This window comes from Drosophila montana, unplaced genomic scaffold, assembly GCF_035044405.1.
Source record: "Drosophila montana isolate Dmon_TW-CO22-7 unplaced genomic scaffold, ASM3504440v1 contig_3257_1, whole genome shotgun sequence".
Classification (NCBI taxonomy): domain Eukaryota; kingdom Metazoa; phylum Arthropoda; class Insecta; order Diptera; family Drosophilidae; genus Drosophila; species Drosophila montana.
The window spans coordinates 832,931-850,663 of NW_026998140.1; the positions used below are offsets into that span (position 1 = coordinate 832,931).

The 17,733-nt window shown below is 39.5% G+C and overlaps 3 protein-coding genes across 3 annotated transcripts; 1 reads left to right on the plus strand and 2 right to left on the minus strand.

Annotated features, from left to right (window-relative positions):
• Positions 1–2,354: 2,354 nt before the first annotated feature.
• Positions 2,355–3,133, minus strand: LOC135434046 (uncharacterized). The gene has a single exon (XM_064690399.1). The coding sequence runs from the start codon at positions 3,061–3,063 to the stop codon at positions 2,488–2,490; it is 576 nt and encodes a 191-aa protein (XP_064546469.1). The 5' UTR covers positions 3,064–3,133; the 3' UTR covers positions 2,355–2,487.
• Positions 3,134–3,804: 671 nt separating this feature from the next.
• Positions 3,805–4,342, plus strand: LOC135434048 (uncharacterized). Its single transcript, XM_064690400.1, has one exon. The coding sequence runs from the start codon at positions 3,980–3,982 to the stop codon at positions 4,286–4,288; it is 309 nt and encodes a 102-aa protein (XP_064546470.1). The 5' UTR covers positions 3,805–3,979; the 3' UTR covers positions 4,289–4,342.
• Positions 4,343–12,026: 7,684 nt separating this feature from the next.
• On the minus strand, positions 12,027–12,425 carry LOC135433991 (serum response factor homolog A-like). The gene has a single exon (XM_064690314.1). The coding sequence runs from the start codon at positions 12,423–12,425 to the stop codon at positions 12,027–12,029; it is 399 nt and encodes a 132-aa protein (XP_064546384.1).
• Positions 12,426–17,733: the final 5,308 nt, after the last annotated feature.

Below are 17,733 nucleotides of genomic sequence, written 5' to 3' on the forward strand. Positions count from 1 at the left end.
ATCGAAACCGAAAAGCTAAAACAGGTCTTCGGGTCTTGGGCGGGGTGGGCGAAGTGGGGTGGGGTGGGGTACAGTAAAAAGTGTCAATAAAATGTCATGGAAAGCCACTTAGCTCAACCCGAGCGTGTGTGTGTGTGTGTGTGTGTGTGTGTGCGTGTGTGTGTGCGGCCTCACCCAACACACCCAAAGCACTTTAAACTTTGGTCACATCCGTTGTGGTGCCTCGCACAGTGGGGCCAAGGGTCAAAAATATTGGGCAAAATCAAAATTGTGACAGAAGCATTTGGTTAAAAGCAAAAATGGAGCGTATGGAAAAACACAGCTTAAGATTAATTGCTTAATAAATTACAAAAAAATTCTTGTCCATTCAAAAGTTCGGATTTTAGCAGCGAAGAAAGTCGAGCGATCCCACTGTGCGAGGATGTATTGTTAAAATGAATGAATACGATTAAGAACTCCCCAGAGCTTCAGAATCTAATGTTTTTTTTTTTTTGATAAAATATTTTAGCATATAGCATACACAATTTCGTCTTGTGAATTAAATGAATGCTTACAGCGGAAATAGAGCTACCCAAGGATTAAAATTAAGGAAATTCTCTTAATCTTTTACAATATATCTTACGCTATGCTGTTTCATTTTTGGGCCGAAAATTGTCAACAAGCCCCACTGTGCAACGGCGTGAGGTTAAAGTGAATGAATACTGCGGATATACAGCTACCCAGGGATTAAGATTACGATTAATCTAATGCTTGTGATTTTTGATAATATATTTTAACGTTTGGCAGGTAAGTTATTGCCACGGAAAATGTCGATAGGCCTCACAGTGCGAGGGTGAAGTGATAACTTGAAAGACTACAGCGGGTGGAGAACTTTGCAGAGATTAAGATTAAGATTAATCCAATATGTTTTGATTTTTGACAATATATTTAAACATTATCTAGCTAAGGGGCTCCACTGTGCGGTGATGGGGATGTAAAAAGGATGAATACAGTGGATAGAGAACTTCACAGATATTCAAATTAAACTTAATCTAATACTCATTTGGGTCCATTTTTGCCACGAAAAAGGTTGAAAGGTCCCACTGTGCAGGGGTGAGGTGGTAAACTGAGTAAATACAGCGGAAAGCGAGCTGCGCAGGAATTAAGATTGAGCTTAATCTAATACTTTTTTATTTTTAACAATATAATCTAACGTTCTGTGGTTACATTTTTGACCCGAAAAACGTCGATTTTCTCCACTGTGCAAGGTTCGGGGTTGCCCCCACGAAACATTTGTCAAATTTTATCGTTCACGCTTTGCTATTTCGCCAGTTTTGTTGTGTTTCTACGTATTTTTCAATTTTTCTCTACGATTCTCTATTTTTGTTTCGCTATTTTTTGTTTTTTTTGCACAATTATTGCTTTGATTTAAATCAGTCTACTGACCCAAAAGTTCAGGCTACGGAAATTGCAAATTTAATAATTGACTAGACGCCAAAAAGGCAACAGCTCGCGATGCGGAGTCAAGTTAAAGTAAACCACAAAAAAAAAACAAAACCAATGGGGGCTTATTAATGCGAGATAACCTTGGCTGATTTAATTTCTTGTTCGCGGGCTCTGTGATTACCCAGCTACAACAACAACAACAACAGCGACATCAACAACAGCGACAACAACAACAACAACAGCGACAACCACAAGAAAACAGCAGCCGGAAAAATCAAAAACTTGCACAATTTCGACACTAAACGACGATCTTTGAGTTGTTCGCTTGTGACTAAGTCGCGATTTTTTTGATGCACTTGGCTAGGGTATTATTAGTTTGTCATTAATTGTGTAACGCACAGCAGGAGCAGAACAAATATGTATTCGATATCAATATCAATAGCCGAGTTGACTTAGCCAAGTTCTTCAGTCTGTCCTTTTTTTATAGATCTCGGCATCTCGGGAACTCTGGTAACTAGAGACTTGATATTTTGAACGTAACTCGTTTTATTGCCCCCGCGCGTCGAATTTGCTTGAAAATATCGATAACTTACCCTGTTTTCATTAAATCGATACAAATCGTTATCGAAATTCAGCTATTTGAGCATAACTCGAGAATTATAAGAGCTAGGGACAGCAAATTTGGTATGTAGACCCTTCTATGGTAGAAACAGATATAGAGTATTTCACTTAGTAGATAACTTTCTAGATATTTCAGTTATGCAGCTCCGTCACATATCGAAATATATTGATGAATAGTATACAAACTATAGGTAGGTTGGCTAGAAGTTTTTTTCGTAATTCCCTCCAAGCCACATATCTTAAAGGGCATCTCATATTCGGCGTGCCGAACTCAGCTTTAGTTCTTGATTAATTTTTACTGGTTGCAGTTCGGGCTCGGCTCTGGCTGCCAGTTAGTCGCATATTTAATTAAGAGATTGAGGCACAAATAGTGTTGAACAATGGTACATGCTGTTGGCAGCACGAGTCGGCCTGCAGTACACTGCGCGAAAAAACCCGCAACTAATCGCTGGAACCAAAGTCTGAGGACTTGGCGTGTGGCGTCGGGGGCTTTGTGCGCTCGTCGAAGACCAGCTTGGTGGGCTCCCGGGCGATCATGTACCAGGAGATGTAGAAGTTCTCGCTTATGGGCTCCGGTATATATTTGTTGTCCATTTCCAGCCAATCCTTGACCTTGTTGATGTCCTTGATGGCGCCCTCCATCAGCCCGGTCGCATCCTCGCGTCCGTAGGTAAACATTATATAGCCGGAGACATTCGCCTTGCGACAACGATTTGTCAGTTCCTTGAGGAATTCCCGTTCGTTGGAATCCAATTGGTGCAGCTGGAACTCTACCTTGAATACGGTATCCCTGCCGATGGCCATCTTCCGGCGTTCCCGGCACACCTGGCACACACAGAACGCAATATTTTCATCCTTTTCCGTATTTGAAGAGCAGCTCTCAGCAAACTGCGGCTGCCTTTCAGAGGAACTCTCTTTGGCATTCCCCTTCGGTTTCCGCTCAGTGAGCACCTTTTCGGTGACCACTTTCAGATAGTTTTCGCTATCAAATGAGGTAAAAGAACTTGAATCGGACATCTTTCAGCTTTTTATATAATATATCTAAAAAAACAATTTATTTCAGTTTTGGTAGTATTTTGATCAAGATCAACAAAACAGTACTCAACTCTGTTTTTTTAACATTTTTTTTCAAAGTCAACTAAGTTCCCAGTAATCAGAAGCATATTTATATTTGTTGTGTGTTGTAAAATGCTAAAAAACTCCAAAGGTGTTCCCTTTGAATAATTGCCAAAAAGCAAGCATAATTGATAAATAGTGTTGCAAAAAGCACTTTGACATAAAAGTGCACATAAAATGATGAATATAGAAAGGTTGGATAATTTTTTAAAATAAATAAATATTAAATTATTATTAAATATTGTTCAAATCAACATAAACTGTTAGTCAACAGTGTTGCAAAGCGAATATTGACCAACAATAATGAATAAATAAAAGTGTTCGTTCAAGTTATTTGTAAACATATGATCATAAAACTTAAGAAAAAGGCACACTTACATATTTTAACATTTCCAACAGTGTTGCAAAACGCAATAGGGTCGTAAATAAATGTTAAGAAACCAAAAGCATTAATAAGTGTTATATATTTGGATAAATTTATGAGCAGGCATTTAATAAACAGTGCTGTAAAACGTGAAATTGTAGATTTTCGCATTATAGCGCTTTATCAAACACTGCATTATTTAGATTTCTCATACAATTGACATATTTTGCCATGTGAATACTTGACTTGTCGAAAGGGTAAGCTGAATCACAACCAAAATGTCAAAATCTTAGCAGTCAGTTATATTGTTGTCAGGTTTATTGAATTGGTATTGAAATATTTGAAAATCTATTTCAATACCAATTCAGTAAACGAACAGACAAGTTTTGCATTAAGAGCCGGCAATATTTCTACGCGCATTCACCAACCACTTTTCATATACATACAACCAACATGTCGTTGCGTTACGAGCTGAGCGAACCGATTGCCGTTTACAGGGTATCCTACAAGCTATTCCTGCCGGACGTCAAGGCCCTGATGCCGCGTGCCGCCCAAAAGGCCACCGAGCTAAATGTGCGCGGCTACATGACGTATACGCAATGCGGCTACGCGGTCAGCGGCGAGCTGGAAGGCACCCGGGAGAAGCTCGAGCAGATGATGTCCTGGCTGCAGCAGGAGACACCCAAAGGCGGCGAACTGCCACAATTTGGCCGATATCAGCTGCAATTGAAGCCCGGCTACGATGATTTCTTCTGCTGTTAAAAAAAATTAAAAATGTTGCTTGAATATAAAAACTGCTGCCAAGTGCCACAAAAATTGTTTCGAGTGCAGCTATTGAACAATGGACTAGACGACTTGACTGACTTTTCAAAGTCAAAAGCGCGATTGTATCATCAGTTTTTTGAGTATTTCATTTTGAGGGCGCGGGTGACTCTGATTTCTGGCGGATAAAAAAGTCGCGCGGCAAACAATGAGAAAAACCCAGCTAGAAGAAGAAAAATCAAAGAATGGAGCCAAGTCGCAAACAATCGAATCAATTCATTTTTCTAGGGCGTACTATGCCACTTGAACGTTGAACTGCAGACGCCCCAATGCTGACTACTGTGAAGGCGACCGATCTTAACTGCCAACCGTTCCATTGTTACTGCAGCAGCAGCAGCAGCAGCAGTAAGCAGTCGGAGGCAGCAGCAGTTGGTCTTGATCATGCCCTGGCACTAGTCATTTTATTATTATTTTCAAGATTTTCGCGGCGCTACTTGGCGCATTTCGCAACACTGCCAGATCAACCGGCCCGACCCCCTCGGCCCACCCTGCCATAACTCAAGCTGTGCGCGGCAGATTTATGGGCTTTGCTTAAATGGGAGCAAAGCGTTCTTAAAGCCAGGATTACGACGTAACATTCGAACAGGCAATGCCAATTCAATTAGACCTAAATGCTGTCAACAGCCGGCCAACAGCAACAACAACAGCAACAACAACAACAACAGCAACAACAGAGACAACAACAACAACGGAGACAACAGCTGTGAAATAGACAGCCAAGTGTCGTCTGGTCTGTTGTGTGTCTGCTGTGTCTGTTGTGTCTGTGCGCCTCGTGTTGCATAATATTTTATGCATGCAGAGCGCTTGCATATTGTTGCAACATGTTGCCATGCTGTTGATGATGATGCATAGCCTCCAGAATTGCCACGTTGCCCCTCCCTGAAACGAATAAAAAATATATAAAACAAGTAAGAGTGATCTCGATCGAGTGTGCTTGACTAGTAACTACCCTGTAGCCAGTTCTTTCTACACATAACTATACTGCCTGCTGCACATTTTGGAGTATACCATCTCGAGTAACTCACGTCTTAACTGTTCGATCTTAAAGATATTTGCAGAACTTGTTATTGACTATGAAATATGTGCGCATACCTAAAACCAAAACTCTATGCCTAATATTCCCGCTAATACGATCGTGTCTTTAATTTTGGGCGTAAGGTATCTAAAAAATGTATGTACAAAGCCAAGTGTACACCTTACGATGCAATACATGCTAAATTTGGTGGCTCTAGCTCTTATAATTCTCGAGATATGCTCAAAAAACCGAAAGTCGATATATCGATTCTTATCGATACTTATCGATTTCTTGCAACCTTAATGTAAATCGGATAAGCTCGTGATATATGGAAAATTTTCCATTTAAATTCTCTAGACAAGATGAGCTCGGATTCTTAAACTGATCAGGAATATATATGTCATTTGTGGACTCGCAGCTGCCCCAACTCCGCGTCTTGTTTATCCATTTGGCAATGGTTACAGGGCATGCAACAAAATAAAGACTGCCCGACCGACAGACAGTCCTGCGCCAAGGCGTCCAGCTGTGCGCCGGCTCCAGTCGCCCAGCCCCGCCCCGCCCCGCTTCAGTCGCCTCACCTGGTAAGTGTGTCGAATATTCAAGTGAAAATTTCCCGCACGGAGCTCAAAGTCAGTCAGAAATCGGCGAGTGCGGCGCTTGTCTTGCCATTGTGTTGGTGTGTCTATCCATATATCCATCTATATATATATATATTTGTCTATGCATGAGCTATGGATACGAATGTATCTGTATCTGCACATGGGGCCTTTATAGGTGGGTAGCTGCGAGCTGCCTTTCGACTGGTATTCGCTCGCGTATTTGATTAGAGACTGAGCCAAAACTTGTCGTTACAGTTGTTCTTCTTGTCGTTGTTGTTGTTGTTGTTGTTGCTGTTGTTGTTGCCGATCTTTAAGTCGAGCAATTACATTTTAAGCGTAGCACAACCTTGGATACCGTTATACTTCTAGCTGTCGTTGGGCGTGTGTTCATGTCTAGTGGGCAAATAACACAGCGAACACATTTCCAGACAAGTTCTTGACGCCCTGCAGCACACCTGGACCCAGAGCTGAGCTCCGAGTCGCTGCTCGAATTACTTAGCATGGATGGGCTATTAAATGGTTAAAACGTTGCGTAATACAAGCATTAGCATGGCTTTAATTATAGCTACTGTCAATCTTATTAATAGAATATTATTAAAGTGTATATTAATTAATAAATTAAAGAATATTATAATCGAATTGAAAACTTTAGCTAATAAATTCCAGTTGTGAATTGAATATTCAAAATGTTTATAAATAATTAAAATATTAATCAAAATAAATAAATTGAATATATAAAAATTAAAAATTAAATAAATAATGTATTGAAATTGTTATTCGCTCAGCAATATATTAAAAATAATATATTGAAAATAATAAAAATAAAATGATATTTATAAGTATAAAATGTTGCAAATGCAAATGGTAACGAAATTATAATTTACCCAGTCTCCAAAATATAAGGAAAAACCTCGACCTCTAAAAATAAGCCAAACGAAGAACTCATATAAATATATATCTCTCATACTTATAGATATATAGAAATGAATGGTTAACAAATCAACTTTCCAAATAGATGAATAATATTTAAGTATATTAAGCACTCTTTAAGGTATTTCTTTGTAAGTTGCTTCTCTTTCATTAATTTTTTGATTGCCTTTCGAAGTTCGAATTGAATATCACAAAGAAAGGAACAAAAGCTGAAGACAGAAAGAGACAGACACATATTATAAAAGAACATCATATATGATATATATAATATATGATATGCTATTATGTACACATAAAAGATCCAGGATTTATTCTTCTTCAATTAAAGAAACCCCCCAAAAAATTAATATTTATGATAATAGTTGGCAAAACTATGTTTTGCTTCTAAATTTTCAGTTAAGATCTTGAACTTTGTAATTAAACAAATGATGAAGAAGATGTATCCATCTTCAATTAAATTTAAAAAATGAATATTTATGATAATAATTGGAGAGGGTTGGAGATTTCTATCCTCAACTATTTTTTGCTTCCAAATTTTCACTTGAAATCTTCCACTTTTTAATGAAACATATATCCATTAAAGTACAATATACTTCTGTTACCTGTAAGTTTACTTGAACTAGACTTGAAAAATCGATCGAACAGTAGTCTGTTCGAGTTCTAGATGGTGTAGACGAAAATGTTTATTGGGTTTGATGGCAAGCACCCAGCACCGCTGGGCTAAACACGATTCAGCAATCTGCAAACGTCTCGTTGGCTTCGACGTCTTTGGCAACAGTCGAAACAGATCGCCAGTCAGCCCCAGAGCCAGAGCAGCAGACCAGGCCGGGCCACTCCGAGACCACAGCGCAGCCGAGACTAACAGACAGTCGGACAGTCGGACAGACAGACGGACAGACGGGCCAGCTAAGAGCGAGTCGACCACACCCGCACACTTCATTATTTTTATGTCGCCTGTGGTGGTACGATTTAAACGACAACGGGGCGACGTCTGGGAATTGGTATCAGGGGGGGGTATCGAGGGGGCACAGAGAACGTGGCACGACATTCAGCATTTGGTGGCGTCTCTGCGCAGAGCAGCCCCAAAAGCAACTTCAAGAAATTAGACGCATTCGACGTTTTGGAGCGAGCGACAAGTCAAGGAGCTAGCCCCAGACCCACAGCCAGGCACGGGCTTTGGCTCTGGCTTTAGCTTTTTTTTGGGGTATTGCGGATTGCGGATTGGGGCACGGGCTGGTGCTGCCTGCTTAAATGTGCCCAGGCACATCTCATGTTGATGTTACAATTGCCGGTTGTACGTTTGGTTACGTTTCTTTTTTATCCGTTTTTTTTTGGTTTTTTTTTTTGGGTTTTTGGGGATCGTGCTCTGGCGCAAATGTGCCTGGTGGGGTTTGGAAATTTGTAGCGCCTGTTCGAAAAATAGAAGAAAATTACAAAAAGGCTGCTGCAACAGCCACAACTGCAACAACAGCAACAACAACAACAATTATCTACAATTACAACAACGGCAGTCAGCCAAAAAGTCGTTACTGTTCAAAGCGCTGCTGCGCTGCGACAAAATACACTCGCCGAAAATATATATCAACATTTTTGTACTTAATTCAAGCTCGAAATGACTTAGCTTGAGACCAAAACTTAGAAGTTAATCATGGAACATTTTAAACCTATTTTACCTAAACGAAAATTTCAATGAGTTCTTATATTAACAGAGAATTTTGTGCTAAGTTTAAGTATGTCAAGCTTGAATTTTCTCAGCCTGAGGACAAAAATCTTCTTTTAAGAAAAGAGAAAAATCTTTTAAATTTTAAAATATAAAATACAGAATGTTGCTAACTTTTTTTAGCCTAAAAACAAAATTCTTTTTAAAGTATAAAATTTCTATATACAAGTAAGAGCTGGAAATATTTTGAAGCTTATTTCAAGTCTGCAAATTGTTGCTTAAATTATTTTTAGTTGAGACTAGCCAACTATTCATTTATATTTTAATCAAAGTTGGTTTATGCTTGATTCAGTATTATTTAAGATTGAATATTACTTAAGATGAAAAATGTAAGGAATATACTTGAGAATTCGCTGCTGATTTCAAGTCTGCAAATTCTTCATTAAAGAATTTTAACACAATACAAGCCAACTTTTCCTTAACTTTTCATTCAAAATTGCTTCATGCTCGATATAACATTATTTATGATCAAGACGTGAACTTAACCCAGCTGTAAATTTAATATAGACTTTTTCTTTCAGTGTATTATATATATATAAATGTAATACGCCTTTTAATGCGATCGGCTGCCTCTGCGTCTTGGTCTAAGGCAGAGTCCAATGTAATTTATCTTGATGTTTAAATCAATAATATGTATAACGCCATCCATCCAAAGTTGTTATTTCTCCAATATACACACGATTATATATATAAAATTTAATAGCTCCTGTTGTTGTTTTTGTTGTTGTTGTTCGCTTGATTATTATTGAAATTTTCAATATGCGGCCGCTTGCGGAGTTTATTAAGGCACGAATCGCATTTTGACGACGAGCGCTTTCATAATTATTGCCATAGGCTTTGATCTGGTTTGATTCTGGCAGCCACATAGCTCTATCTGCATCTGTATCTGCATTTGCATCAGTATCTGTATCTGTATCTGTATCTGTGCGCTTGGCATGCCGCCGCAGTAGGCCGCGAGTCGCGTCGCGCCGCGTCGCGATTCTGGTCTGGCGTCTACGCCTATTCGTCTGCTTTGGCTGTGACAGTTGGGGGCTCTCGGATATGGTTCTATTGTTCGGCGTGCAGCCTGAAGAGCTGCCGGGTATATCTGTATTTAGTGGTGGGCGGTATTGTTTCGTAATTGTGAAATATGTTGTCATGCTCTAAGTTATTGTCGACAATCGCTTAGATGCGACAAATGCGGTACAGTTAGCTTTGGGGTCATGATTTTTATAGAGCTGCATTGTTTGCCATCATTATTAAGGTAGAGCGTAAGAAAATCATGTCAATTGCAACTTTGGAGAGTTTTTGAAAAAGTCTACAATTTTGTAGAGTTCGAGAACAAGCTATAAAATGAGTGTGTTGAGTAGTGTAGTATAATTTAGCCAACTTATACATACTATTTAAGCATTTTTGGAAACTCTACAAAATTGGAGTGTTTTATAAATTGACGCTTAAGCACTTAGGATAATTTCTTATTACATAAACTGCAATAAAATGTATATAGTGCAGTTTATCAGCTTTTAAGAATCTTCACTTTTGGAGAATTGCTTTGTTATGTTATTAATATGTTAATTAAGCAGTTGTTTTACCAATAATTTCTATCCGAAGTATATCTAACAGCTTATAAAAGTCTCCACTTATGGAGAGTTGCTTTGTTATGTTAATTTAAATTAATAAATCAGTCGCTTTGCTATAAACTTCAATTGTAGATATGTAAAGAGCAATCTAGAGCCTTATATAAGTCTCCACTGTCAGAGAGTTGATTTGTTAATGTATCAGAAGTTAATTGGCCAAACACTTTGCAACTGACTTCCCTCGTAGGTTCGTAAATATCATTCATATGCTATATAAGTCTCCAATATCGGCAAATCGCATTGTTATGTGTTGTTTTGTCATTATACTTGATTCAGATGTGTATAAAGAGCTGCCTCGCTTAGTTATTTGTTGCGCTGACATAAACTTGAATCATAGGTGTCTAAAGAACCTACTGGTGCCTGATATAAGTCTCCACTTTTGGGAAATCACTTTGTTATGTTATCATTATGATAATAAAGCAGTTGCAATGCCATAAACATGCATTTTAAGCAGCCCGGAGGTATTTGAAAAAGTCTACAATTTTGTAGAGTTCATAGAATAGCCATAAACGCCAGACGCCAGCGCTAATAGTGTTACTGCCTGGCTTGGTTATTTGCTCCGCTGACATAAACTTGAATCAGAGGTGTCTAAAGATCTTACTGGTGCCTGAAAAAAGTCTCCACTTTTGGGGAATCACTTTGTTATGTTATCATTATGTTAATAAAGCAGTAGCATTGCCTTAAAAATGCATGTTAAGCAGCCCGAAGGTATTTGAAAAAGTCTCCAATTTTGTAGAGTTCATAAAATAGCCATAAACGCCAGACGCTAGCGCTAATAGTGTTACTGCCTCGCTTGGTCATTTGTTCCGCTGACATAAACTTGAATCAGAGGTGTCTAAAGATCTTACTGGTGCCTGAAAAAAGTCTCCACTTTTGGGGAATCACTTTGTTATGTTATCATTATGTTAATAAAGCAGTTGCATTGCCATAAAAATGCATGTTAAGCAGCCTGAAGGTATTTGAAAAAGTCTCCAATTTTGTAGAGTTCATAAAATAGCCATAAACGCCAGACGCCAGCGCTAATAGTGTTACTGCCTCACCATCATTAGAGCCGCCACCGCCGCTGCCACTGCCGCCGCAGGCCAACAACTGTGCGTATGACTGCTGCGCGCTGTCTGCGGCTCGTTGTCGTTGCGCATACGACGCGTATTCGCTGGCTATAAAACCAAACAGCAACAGCAACAGAAACAGAAACCGATGCGGAGCCGAACGGGGCACGAATGGGGCAGCACACACATTCACATCGACACCGGCACGTTTTAGTGCCCATTAACGAGCAATTGCAATTTAAACTGGATCGCTCAGTTGGCAATTTGGAGCGTTGCTTTTATGCAACAGCGCAGTCCACGTTGCAGTCAACGTTGCAGTCGCAGTTGTGGTATTTTGGACAAATGTAGATTTTTCTTCAACGACAACGACGATGGCGATGGCGAGTTGAGTGGCCTGTGGGCCACCACCGAGCAGATTCGACGGGACGGCCTCAGCAGCAGCAGCGGCAGCGGCAACGTCCGCCCCGACAACGCCACGTACGCGCCAAGGCGTGTTGTTGTTGTTGTTGTTGGCGGTGGCGGCGGCGGCGGCGGCTTACAATGCATTTCATCAGGCAGCAGCTGCCTGGGCTGCCACACTCTTGATTTTGTGCCTCTTAGATTATACGTTACGTTGCTGCGTTTCGCTTGGACCAAGCCATAGATACATAGATACAGATACTTGCCGCGTACGTACGTCTGTGTGAGTGTGTGTGTGTTGTATATTTCTTTGGCTAATAGCAAAATGTTGGCTATATGGCCCTGCTTCGTTAGATATAGATAGCATTCGATTTTCGCTCAGCCGGCTGCAGTTGTTGCCCCTGTTGCTGTTGTTGCTGTTGTTGTTGTTGTTGTTGCTGGCATGCCTTCCTAGGCAGATAATCAGGCAGGCAGCCAGGCAGCTTGGGCACAGTTGCTGCTGGCCGGATGGCAGTTGCCGCCGCTGCCGCTGCCGCTGCTGCTGCTGCTGCGCCTAATGCAAAAATTCGATCAGCTGCATTTTCAGATCTCGACCCATATTTTGCTATATATTTTTGCTGCTGCTGCCGCAGTTGTTGTTGCAGTTGTTGTTGTTGTTGTTGTTGTTGTTGTTGTTGTTGTTGGTGCTTAAACTGGTTTCGATTTGCATACACGTTGGACGCAGGAGTGCGATGAGTGTGCTTAGTCATATTGGGCGGCCATTAGAATGCCGCGTCGCGTCGCGTCGCAGTTGCAGTTGCAGTTGCAGCATAGAAGAAGAAGAAGAAGAAAAAAACTAGCAGTAAAAGAATATCCATTGGTCCCCACCTAAACTAGTTTTCAAATGTTTTTTAGAGCAGACACAGACTTTGCCTTGCCACATTCGTTTCGTGTGTTGCTGCTGCATTTATTGCCGCTGTTGCCGCTGTTGTTGCTGTTGTTGCTGTTGTTGTTGCTGTTGCATGTTGCAATCGATTGCGAAACGAAATGTGCGACCCACTGCGACTAATCTTCACAGGCAGCCACAAGCTCGATCTGGGCAGGCAGCATCCAAGCATCGCAGCCTTTAAAGACTCAGCTCCTCTTGTTGCAGTTGCTGCTGCTGTTGCTGGCATTGTTTCCTTGCTTGTTTGTAATTAAGCATACGTCGTGTGGCACATGGGATGCCAGCGCCTCAGATACTTTCACAATTTGCTGCTGCTGCCGCTGCTGCTGGCTGCAGTTGGTCAGCAGCAGCAGCAACAAGAACACAACACCCGTTGCCATTGTCGACAACTTCAAATTGTAACACACTCGAATTCTAAGGTGTGCCCGAGACGGCCATTTAGATTGTGCTACAAGCATTATCTGTAAACCACATGCCGCCCCTCTCCACCTGCCCCCCCCCTCCCTGTCGCCCTCCCTCTTAGGTGTCCGCGTGAACGAGCGCGTGTTGCTGCCGCCGACAGGGAAGGCCAAGAATTTGTCGGCTAATAGAGAACGGCGAGCGCACTTAATGATGCCAACTTGTGTCGGCCCGATAAATACAATATAAATAAATGCAACAGCAACAGCAAAAATTGCTTAAAACAACAACAACAACAATTGCAGCTCGCAAGTGCAAGAGCTGTCCAAGCACCCAATTTGCGCTGCAATTGCGCCCTTTCAATATTAACTCGAGTATCAATAGGTAGGAAAAACTTAATTAAATATTGATTATTGGATGAGTATCATGTACATTAATATACAAAAAAAACTCTTTAAACTAATAAATAGATCTATAAAATTAAATAAGTTATATTGGAAACGAAGTAAGTAGATGGAAGCTCAAGCATATTAACATATAAAAAACTATTTGAAATAAAAATGTGTTATTTCAAACAAAATTGCCTTGAATAAAGACCCCGGACCTCGATGAAAAGATGGAAATTTTATAAAATAAAAACTTTATAAAATAATATTTAAAGTATTAAAACCAAGTAGATAGAAATTTCTCCATACAAAAAAACCTCTTTAAAATGAAAAACAATTTATAAATAATAAAAAAAATTTTTAAAAAATATTATTCATTAAATAACCAAATAATATTAAATAAATACAAAGTAATAAATGAAATATAACAAAAAGAAAAAATAGTAGAAAACGAAGATGGAAATTTCTTGGAAAGCTCGATATAAACTCTGTTCAAACAAAGTAATAAATTATAAAATTATACTAATAATATTCAAATGTAAGCTTTTTAAAATAATACAAATAACATTAAAAACATTTTGTAAAATAATACAAAAAATTTCCATATGTAATCTTTTTTGAAAAAATTACAAACTACATCAAAAAACAAATTTGTATAATAATACAAATAGTATTAAAAAGAATAAAAAATATATTAAAAAAAAAAAGTAAGTAGATTGCAGAATTTTCTAAAATCAGATCTCAATCAGTCATCAATCAGTCAATCAATCTGTTTGGACAAACTCTTTTAAATATTTGCTCAATATCAATAAATATTTAATGTTAATAAATACCTTTGCATTTTTGTTTATATAATAAATAAGTGAGAAGATAAGTAAATGTTGTTGAGTTATAAATTACACGCAATGCATAAATCGACGATCGGCAAAAATAATGTTGTTCCCCCAACAACAACAACAACAGCAACAACAACAACTGCAACAACAACAGCTAAAAACTCGGCTCGAACTGCGGCAAAGTGAGGCGTATAAACAAGCCATAAGCATTTTTATGATCGCTTCTCAATTAAACAACCACTTGTTGTTGTTGTTATTGTTGTTGTTGTTGTTGTTGCTGTTGCTGATGTTGTTGTTGTTGTTGTTGCTCTGGCTAGGCAGACTGTCGCAGACAGCATCCATATATACACTAGATCTGTCTGGCCTGCGTTGTCTCTATCTCTCTATCTCTCTCTGCCTCTCTCTGCCTCTCTCTCTGTCTCTCTCTCTCTCACTGTCGCGAGTTATCGCTGCCAATCGAATGCTGCGTTTGACGCAATTAAATTGTCACTTTTCGTTTTGTTGAGGCGATATTTAAGTGCACTGGTTTGACTTGAACCGCCTCATGGCAGCAGTTCTTCTCGTTGTTGTTGTTGTTGTTGTTGTTCTTTCTATTGGTTGTTGTTGTTGTTGCTGCTGTTGTTGTCGCTGCGAGACATCGTCTATAGCTTGTAGACAATCGCGCGCTCGATGTCTGTCTCTATGCACGTATCTGAGTCGAGCAACAATTTGCCGCCTTCCTTAATTCTTATCGTCACATAATAATTTCACATTGGCAAATTCTTGCTAATTAGTTAATTGCTCCACACACACACACACACACGCACACTCATTTAAATTTGAAACCTAGAACATTTTGCATCGTTTTTTGTTTTTATGCGTGTTTTTTGTAGCCATAAAAATTTGTGCTATAAACGCAAATCTTAACTATTTCAATTTCAATTCAAATTTGTTGCCAATTTGTTTTTGTATTTGAATTGCTTTTTTTTCAGCCAAGTACAACTTTCTAACAAATTTAAATTGAATTAATTCAAGCATTTAAAATAAACTTAAGTTTAAGTTAAGTTGTCTTTATTACAGAAATGACTAATAGAGATATTTATCAAATAAATTTCGAATACATTTGTGTACATTTTGCGAAGAAAGGAACCAAGTAATTGGCACAGATATTTATATAAAAAAAAAATATTTATATACATGTTAAAAAAAATGGTTTTCCATTCAAGATATTTACTTAAGAAATTTTATAACCAACGTTATTTTCGTTCAGTTTTTGTTCTAGAGGTCTAAATATTATCAGTCCTGCAAATCGGCTAAACTTTGACAAAGTTATGGAAGCTGAAAGTCGAGTAAGGGCATTTAACAAGTCGGGTTTTTAAATCCAGAAGATTTTCTGAAATAACTCGGGTAAATAGAGTCCTGTTTTGTTCTTATGCAGATCCCAAATATTAATTGTCAACGAAAAATCAAGTTAATAATTTTCCAAATTTGACAGAAAGGGCAGAGATTAGACCACAATTCTTGCCAAAAACGGATTGGAAATGAAATCAAAAATTTATGATGATTTGTTTTTAATATCTCGGGGAATTTCAGGGCGATTATCAAATGATATGACTTTCAATAATCTAACGAAACCCGATTATCGTTTGGAAAAAAAAGTATAAATATTATTAAGTATAAATATTAATTAATTAACATATTAATATATTTGAAAAAAATGGTTCGCTTTTGAAAACCAGAGTTTTTGTGGAGGGAAGCTCAAGAAATTTCGCGAAAATAATTAGAATTCATCTAGAATTCAAAACGTGATTAATAAGTCAGAAAAAAAAAACATAAAAATCGGCTAAACAGAGTTATGAAAGTTTGAACTCTAGAGAATTTATTGACTGGGGATTTGGGAGCTTTAATGTCATCATTGTTAATTTTTAAATTATGACAACAAATTTACCAGCTCCATATCTCTTCCTATAATATGTTTTATACTTTTACTGACACCCAAAAATATTAATTAAAATACACAAATTTTTAGATGCAGCAGCAAGTCATTGACAATATAAAATCGGGATATTTGCAAAGTAATATAAGCTTATATTAATACTTAGTAATCCTTAAACATTATTCAACTTATTAAACAGTGCCTGCTAAAAGTTATTTGACTTAGTTCCGACACAACTCTCCCTTATGTGGAGCTGTCCTAAGGCTATTTAACTGACAGCATTCGCAAGACCCTAAGACAACACACAGATACTCACACACACACACACACACACACACACACAGATACACACACGCAAATTTACACACATGTGCACACACTTGTTGCCACATACTAAAAGGCCATAACAACAATAACAAAGCGAAACGAAAGAAGTATTAAAAATAAATAAAAATGAAAATAAAAAAAATACCGTCGGCGATTTGGAACGCAGTCGAGATCTTAAGTGGGCGCTTTTTATGGGCGTGCAAGATCTGCAGTTGGGGCTTTTATGATGCGGCCAAGTTCGTCGAAGATCGCCGACGGTGGCTTTAACGACTACCGAATTCGAAGCGGGAGCAGCTGAGGGGGGGGGGGGGGTGAAGGGGGCAGGAGGAGGAGGAGGAGGAGACAAAGTTGGAGGAGGCGGAACAAGAGTAGAAGACGTTATGCTAGCCAGCTGGAGGAGAAGGAGGAGAAGAAGATGCAGTTGGAGCTGGAGGTGGAGCAGGAAAAGAAGCAGAAGTCGTCATGCACGCAGCTGGAGGACCTGGAGGAGCAGAGCCTGGAGCCGGAGGTGGTGGAGGAGGTGGAACAGAAGTAGAAGTCGTCATGCCAGCAGATGAGGAGCTCGAGGAGAAGGTAAAGGTGGAGGATGCGGAGCAGGCGCAGAAGTCGTCATGCCAGCCAGCTGGAGGAGAAGGAGGAGAAGAAGATGCAGTTGGCGCTGGACCTGGAGCAGGAGCAGAGGCAGAAGACGTCATGCTAGCCAGCTGGAGCTGGAGCTGGATGCGGAGCAGGCGCAGAAGTCGTCATGCCAGCCAGCTGGATGAGAAGGAGGACAAGAAGCTGAAGCTGGAGGAGAAGGTAAAGGTGGAGCTGGAGGCGGAGTAGGAGTAGAAGTCGTCGTGCCAGCCAGCTGACACGGCGACACAAATGAATCACCCAGCAGCATCAGCTGGACATGGAACGTGGAACGTGGGTGATTCCGACGTGTGTGAACTTTGTGAACTGTGGCACAGCGTGAAGCTGTTCGCGAAAAAAAATGTGTGCGAAAATTAAGCTGGGCCTAATGACAGTCGCGCCGGGCAATTACATAACGGTGACAATTGGCCAACACGTGCAGTCCGATAAGAATCGACGCGTTACGTATACGACACGTGTGCGCCCATTGTGAACGCCAATTGGGGCTCTATATATATATACATATATGTATCTGTAACGGACATATATCAAGCCAAAGCCCACGGATTACTCATTCATATCCGCAATTGTGCAACAACACAGCTCGAGCTCGAGCTCGAGAGCCTGCCTGTCCGTTTGAATGTGTCCGCGCTC